The following is a 22,232-nucleotide window of genomic DNA, read 5'->3' as shown; positions in this document are numbered from 1 at the left end:
AAACGGTTCTGGCAGGCTGATTCTGATATCACCCTCCCATATGAAAGGAGTGACGTGGTAGTATACGCTACCACGTCACACCGTTCCAATAATTTTTTAGTCCGGCAACGAATATTTCTAAACACAAATTAATTATATTTCCAACAATTTCACGAACAATGTGTCAATAAATAATTTTAGATCGCTTTGAGAACAGCTGACTCGCATGTTTGCACCGGGCTACCGTTTGCCTAAAGTTTCTCTTCTTTACTGGCATTAAAAAATATTTGTTGTGGTTTAACTCTTGGTAGCCCTTGTTGAATTGCGATAGCAATGGCGGAAGCTTCTTTTGCCTGCTACATTATTTTCCTATCACGCCCTATCAGTGTAAGGCGCTACATTATTGGGGACACTTAAGCTCATCCTTTAAGAGTATGACGCGGCGAGAGCGTAAGTTAAAAGTCTGTGTCTGTATATATATTTCACATGCCTTCTCCCACATCGTCACCCATCATGACCTTCTTTCTTCTCTTCTTCCCCTTCCCCAGTGCCCAGTAGCAGGCCAGATTTGAATTATTCGGGCCAACCTCTCTGCCTTTTCCTTTCAATAAATCCATCTATCTACAAGTCTTCTTCTTTTTCTTCGTTTCTGTACCTCCTTCTCCTCATCAGCTGTTCAAGGTCAAGCGCGGCCTCCGCCGGAACCATGCGACGGCTCGAAACCTGGCGCATTATTGCTATCGCATAAATATGAGAAGGGTTCAACGCTGCTAAACCGAATATGGAGCGAAAACATTAGCTGCAGGTGACCTAGCGTTATTGCTGTTGTTGTTGTTGTTTTTCTTGTTCTTCTTCTTATTCCTCTTCCTCTTCTTCTTCGTCTTCTCTTTTTCTTCTTCCTCAGCCCACATATAAAGCCCCGCTTTAACCAAGCCATATGAACATGTCTTAGTGGCCTATAGGGGTAATGTGAATGCCAGGTTCCTAGCAGTCTGATTTTGACATAACCGTCCCATGTGAAACGAGAGACCCAAGTTGGCAGCTACTGCGAGGGATCACGGACACGGACACGGCACACAGCGGCAAGCGGTTAGACCTGGCGTTTTATTGCTTTCGCAATAAAAACAGCTTGTAAAATAATAATAAAGAAAAACTTCCACGTGAGAGCGCCGCACTTCAGCTTTCTAGACACCCCCGGGGTAACAAGATTCGCTGGAGAGCTCACACCTATGGCGCTTTGCGAGCTGACTGGACGAAAGATATCAGCCAGCAGGTGGCATGATAGCTTTCTATGAAGGCAACCTAATAATACTCCGCATGTCGTCTTCAGATGAAAGACTCGCAGCTAACGCTTTTCGAAGGAAACGTACTATATTTACTGCCGTTATTTATTCTACGCAATGATTATAATAAATAAATTATTTATTCCTAACTAATAAAGTTTACAGAATAAAACAAATGCTGCAGACTACGCCACGCGCCACAAAGCAGCTGCCCGTTCTTCTCACTCACCTGGGCCACTTCATGTTATATAATTGCGTGGTCACATTTAGCTGAAAGACCCCATATAAACGCCAGCCAGTTACACAGCATCGTTTCGCAGCAGAAGTCGAATTTTTTGGCAAGCAAGTTTGGTGCTGAATTTTTATACGCCGTGACTTCCGATAATAAGTGGGTCCCAAAGTTATGATCTTAAGAGGTCATGAAATCGGTTCCATTGAATAATTGTTGAGAAATAAATTTATTTTAGTATCAACTCAAACGACCAAATTAATCTCAGTTCAACTGTCTAGGGTTGTGTACTTCGCATTATGGTTCCACTTTGCGAATATGGTAGCATATAACCTAAAATGCTTACCAAAAATAAGACATTATACAGATGCCAGTATTCTGAAAGCATCTGGAGTTACCTTTGAAAATTAGTTCAATGCTTTTGCTCTAAAAAGTACTTTTATTGTAATTTTTCCGCAGTGACTTAATGTTTGAGTAGGTTGCGGATTGGTTCACTACAATAGCTAGACGATCGAGTCGTTGATACATTTTCCAAAATATAGCAGCGCGAACAACGGGGACGAAGTTTACAAGAATGGTGCTGGTCCTGTGTTTTTCTACCCTTCGTCCCCGTTCTTCGCGCTGTTATTTTTTTTTGTTTTGAAAATGAGGATAGGTGATGATTTTAGAGGGCGGAGGTGGGGTGTAGTGGTCGCTCATAGTCTGTGCTTCTGCAGTGGAGATGCAGCTCTATGCCTCTTTGTGTATTACTCAGGCGCCACTTTTTTGTCCCGCTGACTTCTCAGCTCTAAGCGCATGAAAAACTTGTGGAGGCGAGTTACTGGTGGGTGGCACCTCGTGTAGAGTTAGAAGGATGAACAATGGGTGGCGCTGCGTCTTAGGCCCCCGGCTCTTGACAAGTGTGTTTCCGTCTATGAAAAGAGATACGTGAGCTGCGCCGCAATCTACTGCACAAAAGTTGTGGACACGACACACACCAGTGCTGCGTCTGATTGCATACAATGCAGCGCTTTCCTTGTTGCTACCTTTCGGTGACAGATATGATAAGCCCTCTTGAAATGTGTATGAGCAACCCACGGTGACTGATAATACAGACCAAACCACCTAGCGGCGGTTGCCGGAAAAAGGAAATGAATGTCTCCCGTCTGGCGATTTGGAGATGTGCAACTCAGTAATATAAAGTTGCGAAAGCACATTCAATACACTCTGCTTGTTTCAAGCGGGGCTTCCGCTTACGTATTTCTTTTACATATTGATCATATCTGCCGTTCGCTTTTTCGAACCGCCGCTTAGGATCTATCCATCGGACAAGGCTACATGATCCAATATAGGTAGCCCAGCAGTAAGACTCTTGGAAAGCATCGAAGTACATAGCGTATGTTTGTCGTGATGAGACACGTTGGCTTTTGTCCCGTTCAGCATAGTGGATATCACTTCGTGAGAACGAACTTAGTGTTCGGAGACATTAACAGCCAAGTATCGTTATAGGCGGTGGAGGATCTTTAAAGGGCCGTGTAGATGACTATTGAGTGATATCAGCACTATTTGTTTACAGAAAACAATATGTTACCACTTCTGGCTCTGCGTCAGTTTGATATGTAAAAAAATTGGCTACCTCGTGTTTCTTATTTTACTTTTACTTTCTTCCCTTGTAAGCAAAATTCAGCTCCGAGTTAAACGTGGCCAGCCAGTGGTGTATGCGGGTGCGTGCATTATATGCCGCAGTCTTGGCTGTCGTTTTTTGCGTATGTTTATTTCGCGCAACTCTGGAAGCTCTCCTGCACATGTTTCACTACGCTTTGACGGCGCTGAAGTTCATTTGGTTGAGAGGATGTCTATCAGACGACTAGTATCAGCCTGCTGAATGTTGCAATCATTATCAGTGACATCCCAAAAAAGTCAAGGCCCATGATAAGCACACTACTTCCTCGATGTTAGAACACCCCTTTTTACACTCTCTGAGGAAACCTTCAATTAGGATTAGGTTCTTCTGGTATTGAAAGCTTCAGATTGTACAAATTTACCGCACACCTTGTTGCGTGCTCAACTCGTAGTTCTTCAGGTCATACCTGTCACTGAAAGACGGCGATACAGAGTCGACGCTCAGGCTTTCACGATGTTTGCAGTGCGGTGTATGCATAAAATGCTCCGCGTGCCTAAGTGCCGTGTGCACATCGTCTGTTCTGCCCCTGCTATACGGAATGATTTGCTTGTGCTAACCGAGAAACCAAGCGAAAAAAAAATTGTTACTGCCGCTTCGTGTCCAGCTTATAATGAAATGGAATTAGACGTAATATCACTGCCATAATGATTGACACTAGGAGTAACACCACTATCGGGATCAGACCAGTGGGGTACCGTGCAGGATAGAAACGCGGTTATGTCATAATACCTTATAAGCTCTTACCAGAGCACATGAGTGGATAATTTCATCACACTGTTGTCCCGGGATAACGAATTCCACCCCTTATCTTGCCGTTACTAGGGAAGGTGCCTTATCAGGCGCCATTATTCTCCGAGTGTAGCACACTTGACTTTGACCGCTTTGTGAAATCCTGGCATCTATCGCGACTTTTTCGACAGAAGAATGCTCTTCAGAGAAAGTAGGAACCCGCGTTAAATTGACCAGAAATGGCACTAGAAACAACCGTAGGTTTTAACCTGCTGTGGAAACAAATCTCACAAGAATAAAAGTGTTTAAATGCTCTACACCTATATGCGCCTTCAAGTACATTAAAGTTTTCTGTGCATTACTCTCTCTCTCTTTCTCTCTTCGCATCAGGGAAATATCGCGGAGAGCGCGCTCGCAGGCTATGAACATGCGGCGTGTTTATTAAGTATATAATGATAAAATAAACCTGACTGCACAAAATATCTCAGGACATTTATACAGGCGTGCATGAGTTCTTAGCGAAGTTGATGGCTGATCATACGGAAAAAAATTGCTCTAGTTTTATTATTACTTATGTTGGTCAAACCATCGTCATAACGCGGACCACACGTGCGTGAACAGGTTGTGCCCAGGTTAACCTCTATGCTCACCGGGATAGTAGACATTGTTTGACGCACAGTATCGTTGTTTATGGCGACTGCTCGACACAGGGAGGGCTCACACTGGTGTGAAGCGTTCCAGTGAGACCGACGAAGAACGCCAGTGACACTTTACACAACGAGCGCACAGGCTCCTGCGAAGTAGAACAGAGTGCTACTTCAAGACATTCCGCGCTTATTTATGATAAAACGTCTGGAAATATTTTATATCCTACAAGGCTACATTCTGTATTAGAGTCTAAGATTGTCTCGGGAGTAGGGTAAAAGACGATTTAAGAGGAAAGCCTTATATGTCCATTAGTAACTGTTTCCGGCGTGGGTTCAGTTATAACGACAGCGGAAAAAACGGCCCCGGAGTAAACGTCTCCAGAAATAGTGGGCCCGAAAAAAACGTCCCCGGAAGAAAAGTCCCCATTTGCGAAAATAAAAAAGAAAACAAAATATCCCCAAAAAGATGCAATCAAACGTACTGTAAAGTAGTGCCGCTTATCAGTGTTGAATTCTTTTACCATCACCGCCTTTTACTTATTTCACCCCCCCCCCCCCCGTTTATAGTTTCATCTTGACCTTGCTTGTATTTTGCTTCCATCGTTTCTTGGATACAGTGCCCTTGAGTGCTTGGATACACTGCAGATCTCGCAGAAAATTGCCTATTAGCGATTTTCAACAGTAGTCTACCATCTTTCATGGTGTCGTTGTTCACACAGTCTCGAACACCGCCAGAAAAAAAAAAAAAAACAAAAAAAAAAACGTTCAGTGTTGCCTGAGATACTAAGAACCTCTCGGCTTCAAAAGCTGTGTTCAGCACTGATTAACATACTGACACCTCTTGCTGGAGTCCTCGGGGGTTGTCTGTTTGGTGCCGGTTATACTAACCGTTAGTATTGTGGTAACATGCAATTTCTTGATGCTGCCATTCCAACAGCAAGGGGTTATCGTTCCTTCAATGGGCACAGAAATTTGCTGGGCATTATCGCAGGAGATGGGTTATGTAAAAACCGCAGATAACGTGTTAGCAGCATCATAGTGTAAATATGAAGCTAATACTGTTACAGGAGGTTGCCCCAGTTATCCCGTTGCTTTTCCTCCAGCGTCACTACTGAAATATCTGAACATTTTTGTTCGTGATGCCTAATGTTGCGTTAGCCAAGAAATGTCTGACACAACCAACTGAAGAGCATTAACTGTCGTCGAACTGAACGCGTATCTTATCTCTAGCAGGAGCGCCTGTGACGCTTATGTTGCGGCTGGATGAGTAGGTGCTATCTTTCACAGAATTCGGTAAGGTCGATAAGCCTGCCCCGCTTTTCCGTAGAAATGCAATCATTCTGTGTTTAGAAGACGGCCCTTTCATATCACGTGATGCGAGTGGCTTGTAGACGAAGCTTTCATATATGCTTTGGACCTGAATGTGACACCCATTCACTGAAGCATTACCGTGGTGCGCATGTCACTTGTGTTTTCGCCAGCAAGCACAGCAGTCAAGGTAAGAGTTTTCTGTGGGCATCCAACGATACAGGTGGAACTCTCATTATCTTTATGTCAAGATTTTCAAACGCCAGTGTTGTCCATGGACTTGCATTTTAACGCGGTCGAGCTAGATTCCACGTAGTCCAAAAAATTCGGCGTTGCGTTGTCGGCGCGTTGTGCGACAGAAATTAGGAGCATGCATTTCGCAAGTGGCAGGTGACATAGTTAGGCACTAATTGGTCAATAGGTCGGCTTATGTCACGCCAACAAGTGACATGGGGAAGTTGGCTGTATAGCTGCCGACTCTAATAGCTCCTTTGACACTAAAGTGGAGCCCTCCGGGGACATTGGAGTTCCGCTGCGCGGCGATAGGTTCATTGGGCGGGGTTAAATAACTGCTTCATATTTGTGTCGGGTTACATTTCACATATTGCGATAGTTTAGTACGCTACGCGAATGTACATTTGCAGTGCTCGCCAGCGTTTGCCATTCGAAAGCACTCGAGTCATGCTGTTTGCGTGCTGTTTCCAGTCCTACAAATGTGCCAAAGACGACGGCTGAGGAGAGGAGAAAACCACCAACTCTTTCGAAGGGACATTGTAAACTTTTGCAGACATAATTTGCCGCCGGATACAGCAATCTATGCCATGTAAAGAGTTGGCGTGACCGCACAATTTGCAATAGTGTCCGACAAGCATGTCTGGTTCCTGTTTTTGCTTTATATATCAACTAAACAGATACAGCAATAAAGCGTGCGAATAAAGTGCACGGCGTAGCCAGCACCGACCAATATACATCAGCAACAAGTGCACGCTACGTGAAGTAGACGACACATGTTGACACGAACGCACGTGCGAAGGTCCAGAGGGAACCGGGGCAGTCTGACATCAGCGGTAGAGTCTTTGCTGTCACTATTTCCCCCGTGCATCGGTTCTCTGTATTCCGCGAGCTCAGCTTCATAAGCGCCAAGCGCGTAGAAAGAAATGAGTCCCATACGGCACGCTGCCGGCACGTACAGAGAGAAGATAGCGAACTAACTTAATTGGGAAGCATCCCACCCAATAGCAATGACTGGCTGGCAAGAGGAAAAGTTCGCAACACCCATGTTTTGAGGCAAACACGTTAAATTTGTGTCATTCCAGACAGCACCAGTGAAGACAACGAGAGGGAGGCGGTAACTAAATACCTCGTTTCCAGCTTCGCATCCACCGCAGTAAGGCTGAAAAGCAGCGATACCAAAGGATAACAAATATATGAATAGATGACGCCGTCTTACCTCTTTAATGTTTAGTTTTACCGCGAAGTAGTCTTACATTCAAAATCTTTTTCTTTTGTATATCTGCGGCCGTATGCGCCACAATCCGTATACGCCACAATACGCCACAATACCCAACAACCTCCCTCTGACCAGGGAAGCTACTATGTTTTAGCAACGTAATTTTTCTTGCCAAGTATGTTGCTTTGTTTGTATTGTAGTTATAACTAGCTAAATAGAAAATCCCAAGTGAAGTAACCCAATCTGGATAAGCGTTAGTCTCGGACCGAAACGTGGTCAGTAATTGTGCCTCTAAGAAATGTGTACTTTATTTCCTTTTTAATACAGAAGCCAACAGAAACTACTCTACTGTGTGTATTTGTGCTTGCGTGTGTGCGTGCGTGCGTGTATGTGTGTGTTTGTGCGTGCGTGCGTGCGCGCGCGTGTGTGAGCTGCTACTAAAAAGATGTAAACATGAACAAATAGAAGTGACGTCCATCCGTAATTTGGGGCTAAACAATGCGGATGGATATAGAAAAAGAGGATGATTTAAATGTAACTAAGTATAAATGTGCTGAGAATGAATACGAAATCACTGAAAGGAATGCAATGTTTGAAATGCTGGTAACTACAAAATGGAAAGCCTGCTTATATTTGTGTGAATATTAGAGATGTGAGAGAAAGCGAAAGGACGTGAAGAAAATTGAGCCTGTTTTCAAACATAAAAGCGAGAAGCTAACATGAAACAGTGCAAATAGCCGAGTTGACGCAATACTAGTATCCCGGAGTGAGATAGAAAACTAGAAGCCCCCAGGTGAAAAACCTAGTTGGAAGAATCCCCGTTTAATTGAGTACAAATGGATGTCCGATACATAGGTTTAACGGCCTTCGAGCGCTCTAGCGTCTGTAATCAAATGCTCTGCGAATAGTGTTTGCGTAAACATGCGACCAACGCGGCCGTCAGTCCGGGAACTTTGGGCCATGTTGACTTTTCTCGTTCTCACGGTCCGTTCCTGCCAGAGCGCATCTCTGATTCACGGCTTACCGGCAGCGACTCGTCTACGAATGGCTGAGCGCTACATCTTCTGTGTATATTGGTCGTGTTGCAAGAGGAAAGAAAAGCCTCGAAATAAAAAGCAAACATATGAATAGAAGGAGCCGCTTGCTGGTTGATGAGACAAAGCACACTCTTGGCTGGGCATGCACGTAACACTTACTCGTAAGCGCCGTTAAATGTTTTGTATCTCGCTCTCTTCCAGGATGGGGTGTGCTGCTCTGCTGCTTTTCGTCGTGTTCGTGTCGCATCTGCGGGGGTATGCCGTCCACAGCATCCGCATCAACCAGGAGAATGGAGCGTACGAAGATATAGTGGTCGCCATTCATCCATCCGTGGAACCCGACGAAAGAATCATTGATAACATCAAGGTGCTTACTTGTCTTCACCTCCTCTAAAGCGGCACAAATTGTGTTCCGACATTTCTATCCTCCTACAAATAGTCTATCCGTTCGTTCTGTTTTCTTTCATAATGGAAACACTAAGAAGTCTCTTTTAGATCGGCCATAAGCAAAATGTTAATTTAGGGTGCCGAATTATACATGTATGCTACGGCAGGCCTGTTGGCCGCAAGCAGTTTAGGTACCATAAAATTAGTGAAGCATTCAGGAACAAGACTTGTTAAGCGGTTGGATGCTATGCCTCAGTCTCAAATGTCTTCAAGAGAAGAATACCAAAAATCAAGGTTATCATCGAGGTTGCATAATAATACAATCACTCATAAATATCTTGCTTCCTATAGCAAGATGTTTGATTCAATACCGAATTGATATTAAAAAAAAAAAAAAAACGGCTAACGTGCTAAACGCTCGAAAGCACGCCCTGTTTCCTCTCTGACCGTGGTATGATGGTAAATATTTTGACAGCGCACTAATAAAGGCGTGCCTTTTGCCAGCAATACAGGGTACCAGGCGCCGCATTTCTGGGTACTATGCAACATCAACTCGCCCCTCGCGCTGTTACTCTGAAACCAGGCACTGTATGCAGGCATTTAAATTAAGGCTTAAGTCCGCCCTTTCCTGCGCGCTGCTTATTTTCTTTTAAACGGAACAGCATCAAACGCCCTCTCCTGAACGAAATTCGTCGTCGTTGGCGCTGTGAGATAGAAATCGCGGGTGTTGCACTGACATACCTTAGGTGACAGGTGACATGGCCGGCTACTGTTAAGTTGGCGGTTTGTGCAACGTCACGGGACCATGTCACATATCATCATCAGCCGGACCATACCAAATGCATGGCGAAGGTCTTTCTCATTTTCCTCAAATTAACCCTGTCCTGTGCTAGCTGCATCCACTTGACGCCTGCGAACTTGTTAACCTCATTCGCACGCCTGATCTCCTGATTGGAATCCAATATCCTTAGCGACCATTGGTTACCCTGTCTTCGCACTACATGTCCTGCCCATGGTCATTTCTTCTTGGTTTTCACTAGAATGGTCCCTTACCCTAGTTATATCTCTGACCCCCTCTACACGCGTCCTATCTCCGCTTTAACCTCCATTCAAGTAGAACCCTTTTCGTTAGCCTCGACGTTTCAGCCCCATCAGTGAGCACCGGTAAACTGCAACTGTTACATACTTTTCTTTTGAGCGATACCGGTTAGCTGCTATTCATGATCTGCCAGTACTTTCTAAATGCGCTCTATTCCAATCTTATTCTCGTATAGTTATGTCTCTTTCGTAGTCTGGGTCTTCGCATCGAACTTCCAATGTTTCAGTTGTTGCAACCTGTTGTTAACCCATTTTGTTTCTTGAGGCTGTTCAACGTCACCTTAGTCTTCTGGATACAAATATTTAGGTATACCATTCTGCGTTTACTGCCCAAACTATTATTCATTCTTTTTAATTCGTCCCCTCAGTTAGTTAGCAACGAAATGTAGTCAGTGAATTGCAGGTGGCTGAGATATTTCTGCAAGGCTCCTTACTCCGAACTACTCCCATTCCAAGTCTGTGAGTACTTCCTTTACACAAGCAGTGAATGATACTGGGGCGGTCGTGTCTTCTTGACCAACATATTTCTTCAAGGGAAATGAATTACTTTCTTTATAGAGAACTACAACCCACTATAGATATCACCCCATAGCTGCACGTACTCTTCACCAACGTCCTGATTGTGGAATGCTTTAATGACCAGCTGAGGATCGCAAGCTGATTGGTTTGTAATTCTTCAATTTCTTAGCGTCCCCTTTCTTATACCTAAGATCATGGTAGCAATCTTTCAATATTCTGAAGCCCTGGATGTCATCAGGCATTGCGACTGTAGGGTGACCAGTTTTTCTAGAACGAGATTTCTACCGTTATTCAAAACATCAGTAGTTCTGTAATTCAGAGGTTGAAGTTTTTGATGACTACAGGGGGGATTAGCATTGCCGGTTCGGCTGCTAATACCGTGGTGCAACCTAAATATTAATTGGCGTTCACAAGTCAGTCACACATAGTAACACATAAGAGATAATAGCCGCTCTTCTGTCACCATCTGAATTCCAGATCCGAGTCCTGCAGTAAAGTTAAATGAAGCCGTGAAACCTTCTTTTCACAGTATCGGCTTCTCCCGGGTAGACAATGCCCTGAGATTAACAGTGGGGGACTTCTATTCTCTTGAGGGAATGCAAGCAACACACTCCTTTCCGCACTGTGCCCTGGACAGCACATAATGCAGTGCTCTATATCCACACACAGCACATACGGAACACAGCGGAGACGTTGCCGGATTCGTCTTATACATACACGTAGGGTTAAGAGCAGTACCCGTGCAAATACAGTATATCAAAGTGGCGTGTGTTCGTTTTCGTCCTTTAGTCACGCATGGCTTGTAGGGTGAACTTCAAAAGGAACTGAAATGTCTGTGCACTGTTTCTCTCAAGAGCATTTAGGTGTATTGCGGAACTCTTCTTGATGGCTGTTCCTGATCCTCCGCAGCTGCTTTCCTCTTCTTCATAGTTTCTAAAGCCTTTTTTAACCGTCTTCATTACTGGCTGAATGTCTCGCTGCTCTTCACTACAGAGAATCTCGTTATTTTACTGACTACTTTGGCTACTGTATAGGTCGTATAGAACGCCTCAGTTACTTTGACTATATCGTCCTTATTTGTTATGACACTGCTATTTTTTATGGCAAACATATGATTTTTGCTTGTACCTAGCTTTTTCTTCACGGCTTTCAGATTATCACCGTTATTTAGAGCATGCTCGATTTTCCCCGTATTATACATCCTTATGTTTCACAATTTACGCCTGTTGATTAGCTTTGATATCTGGCGTCAGCCAGTTCTATCATGTCTATTGGCTTGGAGGCTTTCATACTTGGTTGTTTCTTAATGAAAGCCTTTTCACCTTATTTAGCTTACCTTTATTCTCTCTAACTATCTCACCTCCTACTTGTTCCGCACACTGAGTAATGATATCTCCGAAATTATTGCTCATTGCTTCTACATTAACGTCGTCTTCATGGACTAAAGTTGAATATTTGTTTTATAGCGAGATCCTGAATTCTTCTTGCTTTCTCTCACTGCTAATTCTTTGATGAACTTCTACCTTATTAGTCTCTTCCTTCCCCTCTTCAAATCTCTATTAACTCGAGACCTAACTATCATGTCGTCACTGCTTCTCACCTTTTCGATTTCCTCCACATCCTGCACAATGCCAGGGTTAGAACACAGTATGAAGTCAATTTCATTTTTAATCTCCACATTAGCTTTCGAGTGTATATACATCCGATATCGCCGTTCGGTGTAGAAACTATTCATAATCAGTAAGTATTGCGTTCTCTGAACTCAACAGGGATGATTAAGTAACGTAGATTCTTTCACCTCAAAGCTTGGTCATTGCCAACTGTGTGGTCGTTATTAATGCGAAAGAATTAGTAGGCTATGTTGTCGCCGGAAGTGCTTGCAAAATGCGTCACCGGAAGTTAGTTCCCTTGTGACGTCATAACCAAGTGGCGTCGTCTGTCGACGACAGGGTGAGGGTTGCGAGTCGTGGTATAAATAAGTGCTGTATCATCAACTATAGTCGTCAGTCATTAGTCACGTGACATGGGAATGGCGAATCATGTAATTCATAAGCCATATGAGTCACGAGTCATAGGACTGATAGGTCATGAAACAAAAATGTGTCAGCCTCCGAATAGTAGCATCGGAGGTCGAATGGTGGCGGCCGGGTCTTAACGGAGTGGGTAAGGAGATTTGAGGCGTCGACCAGGAGCCATTGACGTCGCGCCAAAGCTAATGTTATCGAATTCTCGTAATACACTTTCTACAGAGATCTGTATGCTTCTTTTGGAGTACTGGGGTTAAATAAAGATCATAACGCGTCATAATACACAAGGCAGTTCGAATTTAGCGCCAAAGCCATTGTAAAACGTCGTCGCCGAACTTTACATTTATACTGAGGTTCCTGCGCGTCACTTGCGCGCAGGAGTTTCGAACAGAAAAATGCGTCGGATGTCTTAGCGCTGCTAGTATTTATAAAAAGAGTTTCTTTTTATAGTGAAAACTGATATGCTATCTTCTTGCTCACGCCTTTGAACTTCTTTTGTTGTAACCACACAACTGCGATAATTTAAAAAGTTATTAGTAGGTTTTAGGTAATTAAATGTAAACTGAGAAGCGGTTTGCATCAAATTGTGTCAATCGCACCCGAGAGGGCGTGCAGGTGTTTTCGATATCCTTTTATAGAGACTATCTTTCCAATTTCAAAAGTGAAACACCTGGAATATAGATCAATCTTCATTTTGGCAAAGTTAGAAACTTTGCAATACTATTATTTCTTTGCTCGCTCAGCATGCGAGGTAGATGCGAAGTGAGGGTCAATGAACATCCAAGAAAAGCTACGAAGGGTTTCATTCACTTAGACTATATGCTGTCCTTGCTATAACCTATGTTGATGCAGTCTCATATGTATAGCATTCGATCTAAATATGCACTGCCATGGTCATTTCAGTGTTCGGACGATATGTCTTGTCAGGCAGTCCCGCCGCCTGGCCATGGCAGGCGTGTAAATTAAGTCCTGGTCTGTCTGTCTCTCTAAGGCTTTGTTCCGATCGGCATCAACATTCCTGCATCGGGCTACACGCGGACTGGTCCACTTCGGCAGCGTGACCATCGCCGTGCCTGAGACGTGGCCCCGGAGGGACGGCGCAGTCACCACAGCGGCAAGCCTCTTTCCCACGGCCGATGTCCGAGTGGCGGCCGCGAACCCACAGTATGGTGACACGCCATACACGCTTCAACCTAGAGGGTGCGGCGAACGCGGAGAGTACATTCATTTGACGCCCCACTTCTTGTCGCACATGAACGGATCCATAGCTGAGATCTACGGGAGTCCAGGTGAGGGTCTCAGGTGGAAAAAAGCTTGAGCAATGAGTGACACCAGTGTCGATAAAATTTTTTGCATAGTAACGTACGAAATGAATGGATTTTTATGTCCTAGAAACATAAAAATAACATTTGTTTTAGCAACCTGCTAAGTGCCTTTAAATACGAAGCTGTGCTGCCTTCTCAAGCCTTCATTGCAGGTAAATATTTGTCCACCGAGCAGGGCTCGAATGTGACACTATTTCCACGGCACTATAAGACGGATATGTCGAAATAGCTTAGAATTGTAATAGTTCAAGGTTTTAAACTGGTAGAATCAAAAGCACTATTCACTCACCTCATTCCTCTAATAAGGGGTGAACTGCTTTCAATTACGAATATTTAAACGGAATGCGGAATATGTATAGACATTTAGTGGAGACGTGCAGTCATATAGCTTTGTTACGCTCAATGCCATTTGTACTTATTTCATAATTATTTGAGTGGTATTAATATTCTCACTCAGAGTACATTGTTGTTTGGGGAGGCGCTAAAATGAATAGTCTTCGCATGAGCCGGATTTTACAGAGTACCACCTGGTTCATGAGTGGGCTCACTTCCGGTACGGCGTCTTCGATGAATACGGTGACCCCGAGAGCTTCCGGTACCCAAGCCTCTACTGCGAATTCGGCATGGTGAGAAACAGAGCCGCATTGCGACGAGTGGATTAAATGTGGGCCACTGAAGAGTGCAAAAATATTGTATCGCGCTTGTTATAATGAATTTGCCGCTCTGTATTTGTGTCAGCTCGTGTTTCCGGCTAACAGAGTACCGAAAGTTTACAAATGTGCTGATCGAGCGGCACACCATAGACGGCAGTTTTATGATGTGCTGTAAATCTCCGATCACTAAAGACTGCTGACGTTCTAGGTAGAACGTCAGGTTGGTGGTTCTTGCTGTAATGCTGTGTCATAGATACAAGTGAAAAGCTCACTGCCCTGTACTATTAAACACGCGGAATGTTACATGAAATTAACTGAGATCTCTATCGAGATTATAGTGGCCTGCTGAAGGCATTAAGAAATGATGTAGGAGTCTTATCAGGAACATAGCCGAGAAGAGTTACAGTGTTTGCTGCGCTCAAGATAATTTTTAGCGGGAGAGGGAAGGGGCAAGAAGAGCCCAATTTGAAGATCGGAAGTGAGCCTTCCTATTAACCAAGGTATATGTTTCTATAAGGCTGCCTTTTGGCTTGTAGTATTATTATTTATTATCTGTTACTATTTAGTGTGGATTTGTCCATATGTTGAGCAGAACCCCAGGGCTCATATTGGGCTATACGGACATATACATCATTCTTCTAGTCGCTTCTAGCATCTTTAGTGAATTACGCCTATATATCAACACGACAATGTTATCGACCATCGAGCGCGGTGGAGAGAAAAAATAACTTATCCAAGAATTAATCAATGCCTTCTGAAGGTACTATTGTTAAGTGGACCAGCACCAGCTGAACCTGGCCGGCGTTAGCCTGTGAGGCTAGCCATACGCACCGCTGGGGAGGGAATGGTTTGCGGTAGCGTGTCGAAGGTGTCAAAAACTCTCGCGTTTACGTATCCGGTCTACTTTTTGGTCTTTCACGTTTACACCACCAGCATTGCGCATGATTTCGCGTGTGAGAAGTTATGATAGACAATGGAAAGGTAACTTAGAAAAGAGATTGAGAAACCCTGGTATCCGTTTTGACGAATTCGAAAGCTTCAAACTGATGTCACGAAGAGCTCTTGTTTTTTTTTTTCATTTACTTTGAAGTGCAGTGAGGGTGGAAGATATTTTACTATTTAACAAGTACTGCACTAACTTTCAAGGTTCGACTGGTGTGAAACTAGTTGGAAGACTGCCGCACAAGCAACCGCGGACAGTCAGCGAGGAAGCCAGATCGAAAGTTTGTCCATTGCAACTCGTCTTTTGCTAGTGTTGAGCAAGTGGGCTGACCCTATGCTCGAGTAGCCACGAAGAGGGTCCGCGGTGCCACTGGAAAATTTGTGCATTGGAAGGTGCTGCAAATGTTTTGTACATACATGCTTCCTGATTATAAAAGGTTTTCCGTTGATATCTGTCTCACGTTTTCGTAAATCCGAAAGGCAGAAGACAAAGAAATCATGACAGAAGCTTTCTTCATTATCAATACTTAAAAAAGTGCAACATAATCGATGTCGCAAGGTGTCTGTGTATTCCGCTTTGCCACCAATTACATTTCATGGGGAACTGGAATACGTTATTGATTATTTGAAGCGTATTGACTAGCTTACTCAGATTAAAACAAAAGAACCTGCTGAGAGAGACAGACCTCTTACTACGATGCCAATTTTTTTTCTTATTGTGTTCCATGATCACTACGTGACGCGCCTTCAGATAATAAGTCACATTAAAACAGTGGGAAACGAAAATTACTGAAACATTTGTGGACCGCCTTTTAGTGTATGACGCGGAAGTTTTAACAGCTGTCGTCAGTGGCTTCACTTGCGGCTCCTCTTTATGTAGATAGCAAAGTGCATTTTGACAAATCATCTATATCATATTTGAACCTTTGTTGTCTCAAAGGTATTCGTTAGCATGCATTCGTATGCTACTCCATTATGCGAAAGGCCACGTGACAGAGACATAAAGCCCCGCTTTAACAGTCATTAAAACGTGTCTCCGTGCCCTACGAGCAGCGTGTACAACTCGAAATCCAATGATCCGGGAGGGTACGTTCTCGTATCTGTCACTAACCCTACCTCTTCCCTCAGTCTCATAAAAGCTGCCCTAGTTGCCAACTCGGCAGTACTTTGTGGTATATCGTCACTGCGCAACCTCCCGAGCAATCAGTATTCTGCCGCGTCATCTGCCAACTAATAGTATACGTTACAGATGCATGCCTGGGACTGTTGGTTCCAAACGCCGTCAAAGGTGTTTTTTTTTTTTTTTTTTTTGAGTGCGGCGAGCTTCGCGTTCTCGAGTTAATACTTTCATCTGGTGCGTTTACGGCCAGTTGCAATTATATCGTCATTAGTAGTGGGGCTACCTTACCCTTCTTTTGGATGCGCTTGTAAAGATTCCAAACGGTCATAGACATAATGTTCAACAGAAACATTTCTTACCAAGAAGTGTTTTGCTGACTGCTGTCTCTCTGGGAACGCTGCCACGACGCGAAATAACATGACGCCGGTCATAAATTTGGCACTGCGCATAATGTAACGCCACAAAGTTAATTGCCCCGTTCATCGAAAAGTCCGTTTTCGGAGTTGGTGACGCCACTGTGATGGAAAAAAATAGTGGGTATTGCTCTGGCAGCTGACAGCTTGCTCGCCCAAGCACTGATTGGTCGCGGAATTTTCTGACGTCACGCGGCAACACGACATTGCTAATTTGGCAGGAGGCTTCTCATTTCGAATTGGTTGGCCAGGGGATTCGAACCCTACAGGACCCGAGCGTTCCGGGCCAGGCACGTTACCTATAGGCAACGCAGGGATGTTCGTATATTGCTTGGGTAAAGAGAAGCTTTGTATCTATGCTGTGTGGTCAGTCAATAAAATGGTACCTTACTAGATGCATACATTAAGGGGTCAGTCATTAAGCGAGAGGCGATTTGCGTGTGTGCGAGCGAGGGTCATCAAGAGGGGCCGCAGATGGAAGCCGTTAAATCCGCCGCGTCATACCATCAAAGGCGGATCTTGAAGGGACACAACACTGCACTTTATACGTCCAATTGTTTTCACTCAATGGAATGCTTCCTGCCTCGACTTGACCATTTCGTAGCGGTTTGGTTGAAAATGATGTAGAAATATTTTCCTGAAAATTGTTCAATCAGTGCATGCTGCCGTTTGTATGTCTTCCGACGCTGGAAACGATCAGTAACAACGTAGATGACGATTGTGCGTGGAAAAAGTGATATATCAAAAATTAATATAAATCACACCTGCTAGGAAGTAATTGGACATTTTTTAGCTCAGAGCAGCTTATATTTTAATTTGTATATCCAAGGCAGCTGCGGTCAGGAACGTACGCCTCATCGACGAAGTTTCTGTGAGCAATGTTCACTGCTTCATCCAGGGAATTCAAAACACCGTGACGTCATATATTGACAAGCATAAAATAATATCATAGACAATGCGAACGTAGGGTGGTTTTTGTTGACGAGCTCGCCGGAGAGAGCGGAAAATATAATAAATAAAAGTGAGCACTCTTCAAAGCAATAGAGGACATTGCGCAATTACGAAAACCACTGGCATTTTCTCTAGATGTGGTCACGTGGGTTACTACAGTGATAATTAGAGCGCTTCGCCACAAGAGGACACTTTACTCGTGTTTGTTCAATTTTCAGTGGCGAATTAAGATTATGAAATCCCCGTCTCTCAAATATTGTAAGGTCAGTTTTTATTATAATAGGAAGGCTATTCATTTTCACCTTGATTTCGGTACACATTTCAGTCATTGTTCTGCACCTTTCAGTGTTCCCGCTTCCCTATATGTTTTCTCTTTAATAAACTACTGATCTTTAAACTGCGTAAAGTAAAATGACGGCAAGGGAATCGAGCTAAATTCTTGTGTTTGCTTAGCACTTGAATGCGGGCATAAGAAAACATTCAGTGCTTGCTATTGGGGACCAACTCCCCGTGAAGCCTTGAGAGTTGCTTTCTATATGACTTCCTGAGGTTCCCAAACAGCATAAATCAAAACCGTATCACTTGTTTTCTTGAACAGGTCCGTGCCAGTACGTGTTCTCAGAATGTCCGGTTCACGGCCTCCACGGACTCGGGCGAACCTTGTCGCGTCTACAAGGGCTGTCGCGTGTCGTCCAAATGCAAACCGCACTTCTCCCAGTGGGACAAGGACCCAGTGACGTCATCCATCATGTTTATGCCATACCTGAAGGGTGTAAGTGTGTTGAGCAACACCTTGCTTCCAGATCGCAGACATTGCTGCTCATGCTTTGTTTTTGTTCGTGATTAACGCCCATCCTTCAGGGCTTAGTCAGTTTGGACTATATTTGCCAAACCTTCATTGATTGCAGTTGCTCGTCACTGAGTGTAATTTATTTGAGATTGCAATTTATTCTTCGCTCACGTTATCTCGCAAGTACTGCTTTAGTTTTGAATATGGCGAGACCAAGAGCGGTGATTGCAATTTATTTGATATTGCAGTTCATTCTTCGCTCACGTTATCTCGCAAGTAGTGCTTTAGTTTTGAATATGGCGAGACCAAGAGCGGTGATTGTAATTTATTTGAGATTGCAGTTTATTCTTCGCTCACGTTATCTCGCAAGTACTGCTTTAGTTTTGAATATGGAGAGACCAAGAGCAGTGATTGTAATTTATTTGAGATTGCAGTTTATTCTACGCTCACGTTATCTCGCAAGTATTGCTTTAGTTTTGAATATGGCGAGACCAAGAGCGGTAATTGTAATTTATTTGAGATTGCAGTTTATTCTTCGCTCACGTTATCTCGCAAGTACTGCTTTAGTTTTGAATATGACGAGACCAAGAGCAGTGATTGTAATTTATTTGAGATTGCAGTTTATTCTTCGCTCACGTTATCTCGCAAGTATTGCTTTAGTTTTGAATATGGCGAGACCAAGAGCGGTGATTGTAATTTATTTGAGATTGCAGTTTATTCTTCGCTCACGTTATCTCGCAAGTATTGCTTTAGTTTTGAATGTGGCGAGACCAAGAGCGGTGATTGTAATTTATTTGAGATTGCAGTTTATTCTTCGCTCACGTTATCTCGCAAGTATTGCTTTAGTTTTGAATATGGCGAGACCAAGAGCAGTGATTGTAATTTATTTGAGATTGCAGTTTATTCTTCGCTCACGTTATCTCGCAAGTATTGCTTTAGTTTTGAATATGGCGAGACCAAGAGCAGTGATTGTAATTTATTTGAGATTGCAGTTTATTCTTCGCTCACGTTATCTCGCAAGTATTGCTTTAGTTTTGAATATGGCGAGACCAAGAGCGGTGATTGTAATTTATTTGAGATTGCAGTTTATTCTTCGCTCACGTTATCTCGCAAGTATTGCTTTAGTTTTGAATATGGCGAGACCAAGAGCGGTGATTGTAATTTATTTGAGATTGCAGTTTATTCTTCGCTCACGTTATTTCGCAAGTATTGCTTTAGTTTTGAATATGGCGAGACCAAGAGTGGTGATTGTAATTTATTTGAGATTGCAGTTTATTCTTCGCTCACGTTATCTCGCAAGTACTGCTTTAGTTTTGAATATGGCGAGGCCAAGAGCGGTGATTGTAATTTATTTGAGATTGCAGTTTATTCTTCGCTCACGTTATCTCGCAAGTACTGCTTTAGTTTTGAATATGGCGAGACCAAGAGCGGTGATTGTAATTTATTTGAGATTGCAGTTTATTCTTCGCTCACGTTATCTCGCAAGTATTGCTTTAGTTTTGAATACGGCGAGACCAAGAGCGGTGATTGTAATTTATTTGAGATTGCAGTTTATTCTTCGCTCACGTTATCTCGCAAGTACTGCTTTAGTTTTGAATATGGCGAGACCAAGAGCAGTGATTGTAATTTATTTGAGATTGCAGTTCATTCTTCGCTCACGTTATCTCGCAAGTATTGCTTTAGTTTTGAATATGGCGAGACCAAGAACGGTGATTGTAATTTATTTGAGATTGCAGTTTATTCTTCGCTCACGTTATCTTGCAAGTACTGCTTTAGTTTTGAATATGGCGAGACCAAGAGCGGTGATTGTAATTTATTTGAGATTGCAGTTTATTCTTCGCTCACGTTATCTCGCAAGTACTGCTTTAGTTTTGAATATGGCGAGACCAAGAGCGGTTGACATCTTGATCCCAAGGAAAGCATAGCGCATTTGCTGCTACGCTGCCGCCGAGTACAGTTATTTAGAGAGCGTGAGCCGTTCCCTTTAAAAACCTTAAGCTGCCTTCTTGCTGTTTAACCTCCGGCAAAGTTATCTAGCAATAAAGTGGAGCTTCTTGATCGGCCACTACCTAAGTGCTCTTCAATATTCGATGACAGAATTCAAACACCAGCTATGTCAGCTTAATCCCTAGCAACCGATTAGGGCGACACAACCCAGTGCGCACTTCATCGCGACTTGCTGCGTACGCCCACTCATTGTAGGTTCCACTGTGATGCGAGCGGGAAGGGGCATGGTGGTGAAGCACTGCAAGTTAATTGTTCTCTTCACTTTCCTTTTTCTCGCGTACCGATGTGCTCGTAGTTCAGAGGGGAGAAGAGGAGCCTCATTTTCGATCACCAATAGGGTCAGCGTTAATGAAGCTAGCTTAAATGTTTAGCTTTATGAGAGGACTGATGGGATACCTATGGCTCGTATGCGTTCTCTAATTTGAGCAAATGTTATTTCGTGGGCCATTTATACTAAACCGGATGCACTCGCTTCATGTATTCCTCGACAGCCTGCCAACATTATCACCCGCCGGACTGTATACCCACTGCAGGGCGAACGCCTCTCCCATATTCCTTCAATTACCCCAGTCCTGTGGTAGCTGCACCCATTAGACCACAGCGAAGGAAGATACTGCGAAAATATTGACGCTGAATAGAAGTGGTAAAAACGAATAGAAACCAGATTCTATGCAGGAGATTGATACAAACTTTATGGGAAGGGGAGGGTTTTGTTCTCATTTAGAGTGTTTTAACTTTTAAGCAATCCACACTGCGATACTTTGATCCGCTGAAGTAGGGACCACGCTCCATGTACGCAATAAAAGGGAGCATCTGTAATGAGCGGCTGTGCATTTCAAAATATCTCCACGAGGAGGCATGCCAAGCTACCATAAACGCGGATTCCGCTATGCCAATTAAGAGCATTAGCATCGCGCACACTTAAACTAATTACTAAGGCAGTTAATGTGTTCAACAAGTGACTAGCTGTGAATTTCTCTTGGTAGGTGGCTGAATTTTGTGACAGCGGAGATAAGAAGCACAATGTCTACGCTCCCAACAAGCACAACCACCTGTGCGATCGCAAGTCCACATGGGAAGTGATCAGCGCCAACCAGGACTTCAAAGGGTTTGTACCGTCCGTCTATTTGAGCTTCTGTCCACCTTAATGCTAGTATCTCGCTTTATTTGGAATCAAGGAGGCAAAGTTAACCTTCACACAATTAACGCCGCTTTGGATGGATGTTCTTTTTTTGTTTTTGAAGGTATATAATGGCAGATACGCGTACTACCTTTGGTACTCACAAATGCTCTGCACTACTACAAAATAACGTAAACCATTTGCAAGGCTCTCAAGGAGGTTTTCGAAAAGGCTATGAAACTTTTAGTAAACTGTGGAAGTCAGGTAATATTTCGTAATTTCTCATCTGTGCTCATTAAATTATTCGTGATCAATACACTAGAGGAGGGTATCTGCTAAAGTGCCGGTGGCGTTGCTTTTTACAATATATTCCTTTATTTCAGGCAAAATACTGCTCCTATGATCCATGGTTTTATATTATCTGTTGGCGAACTAAATGATATACGCTTATTATTAGCGGTCCGTCAAGAGGCAGTAGTGAAAACGCCTATAACAAGGATGCTGATTTGGAAAAAAAAATTGTTTTCACGTTGCTGCTCCGGTTTCTGCAATATG

At 43.5% G+C, this 22,232-nt stretch overlaps 1 protein-coding gene across 1 annotated transcript in view; it reads left to right on the top strand.

The window, feature by feature from the left end:
- The first annotated feature begins 5,885 nt into the window (after positions 1 to 5,885).
- The window catches only part of LOC146179265 (calcium-activated chloride channel regulator 1-like), a 35,586-nt gene continuing 19,239 nt past the window's right edge, over positions 5,886 to 22,232 (top strand). The window contains exons 1-6 of the mRNA XM_084578936.1: positions 5,886 to 6,028; positions 8,527 to 8,692; positions 13,348 to 13,645; positions 14,201 to 14,307; positions 18,359 to 18,532; positions 21,544 to 21,665. Of these exons, the coding sequence (XP_084435062.1) occupies positions 8,528 to 8,692; positions 13,348 to 13,645; positions 14,201 to 14,307; positions 18,359 to 18,532; positions 21,544 to 21,665 (866 nt within the window). The 5' untranslated portion in view covers positions 5,886 to 6,028; position 8,527. The remainder of the gene's footprint in view (positions 6,029 to 8,526; positions 8,693 to 13,347; positions 13,646 to 14,200; positions 14,308 to 18,358; positions 18,533 to 21,543; positions 21,666 to 22,232) is intronic.

Source organism: Amblyomma maculatum, chromosome 9 (genome assembly GCF_055883805.1).
Source record: "Amblyomma maculatum isolate TAMU_Amacu chromosome 9, ASM5588380v1, whole genome shotgun sequence".
Classification (NCBI taxonomy): Eukaryota; Metazoa; Arthropoda; class Arachnida; order Ixodida; family Ixodidae; genus Amblyomma; species Amblyomma maculatum.
Note: the sequence above shows the minus strand (reverse complement) of the source record. Positions and strands in the feature narration are given on the sequence as shown.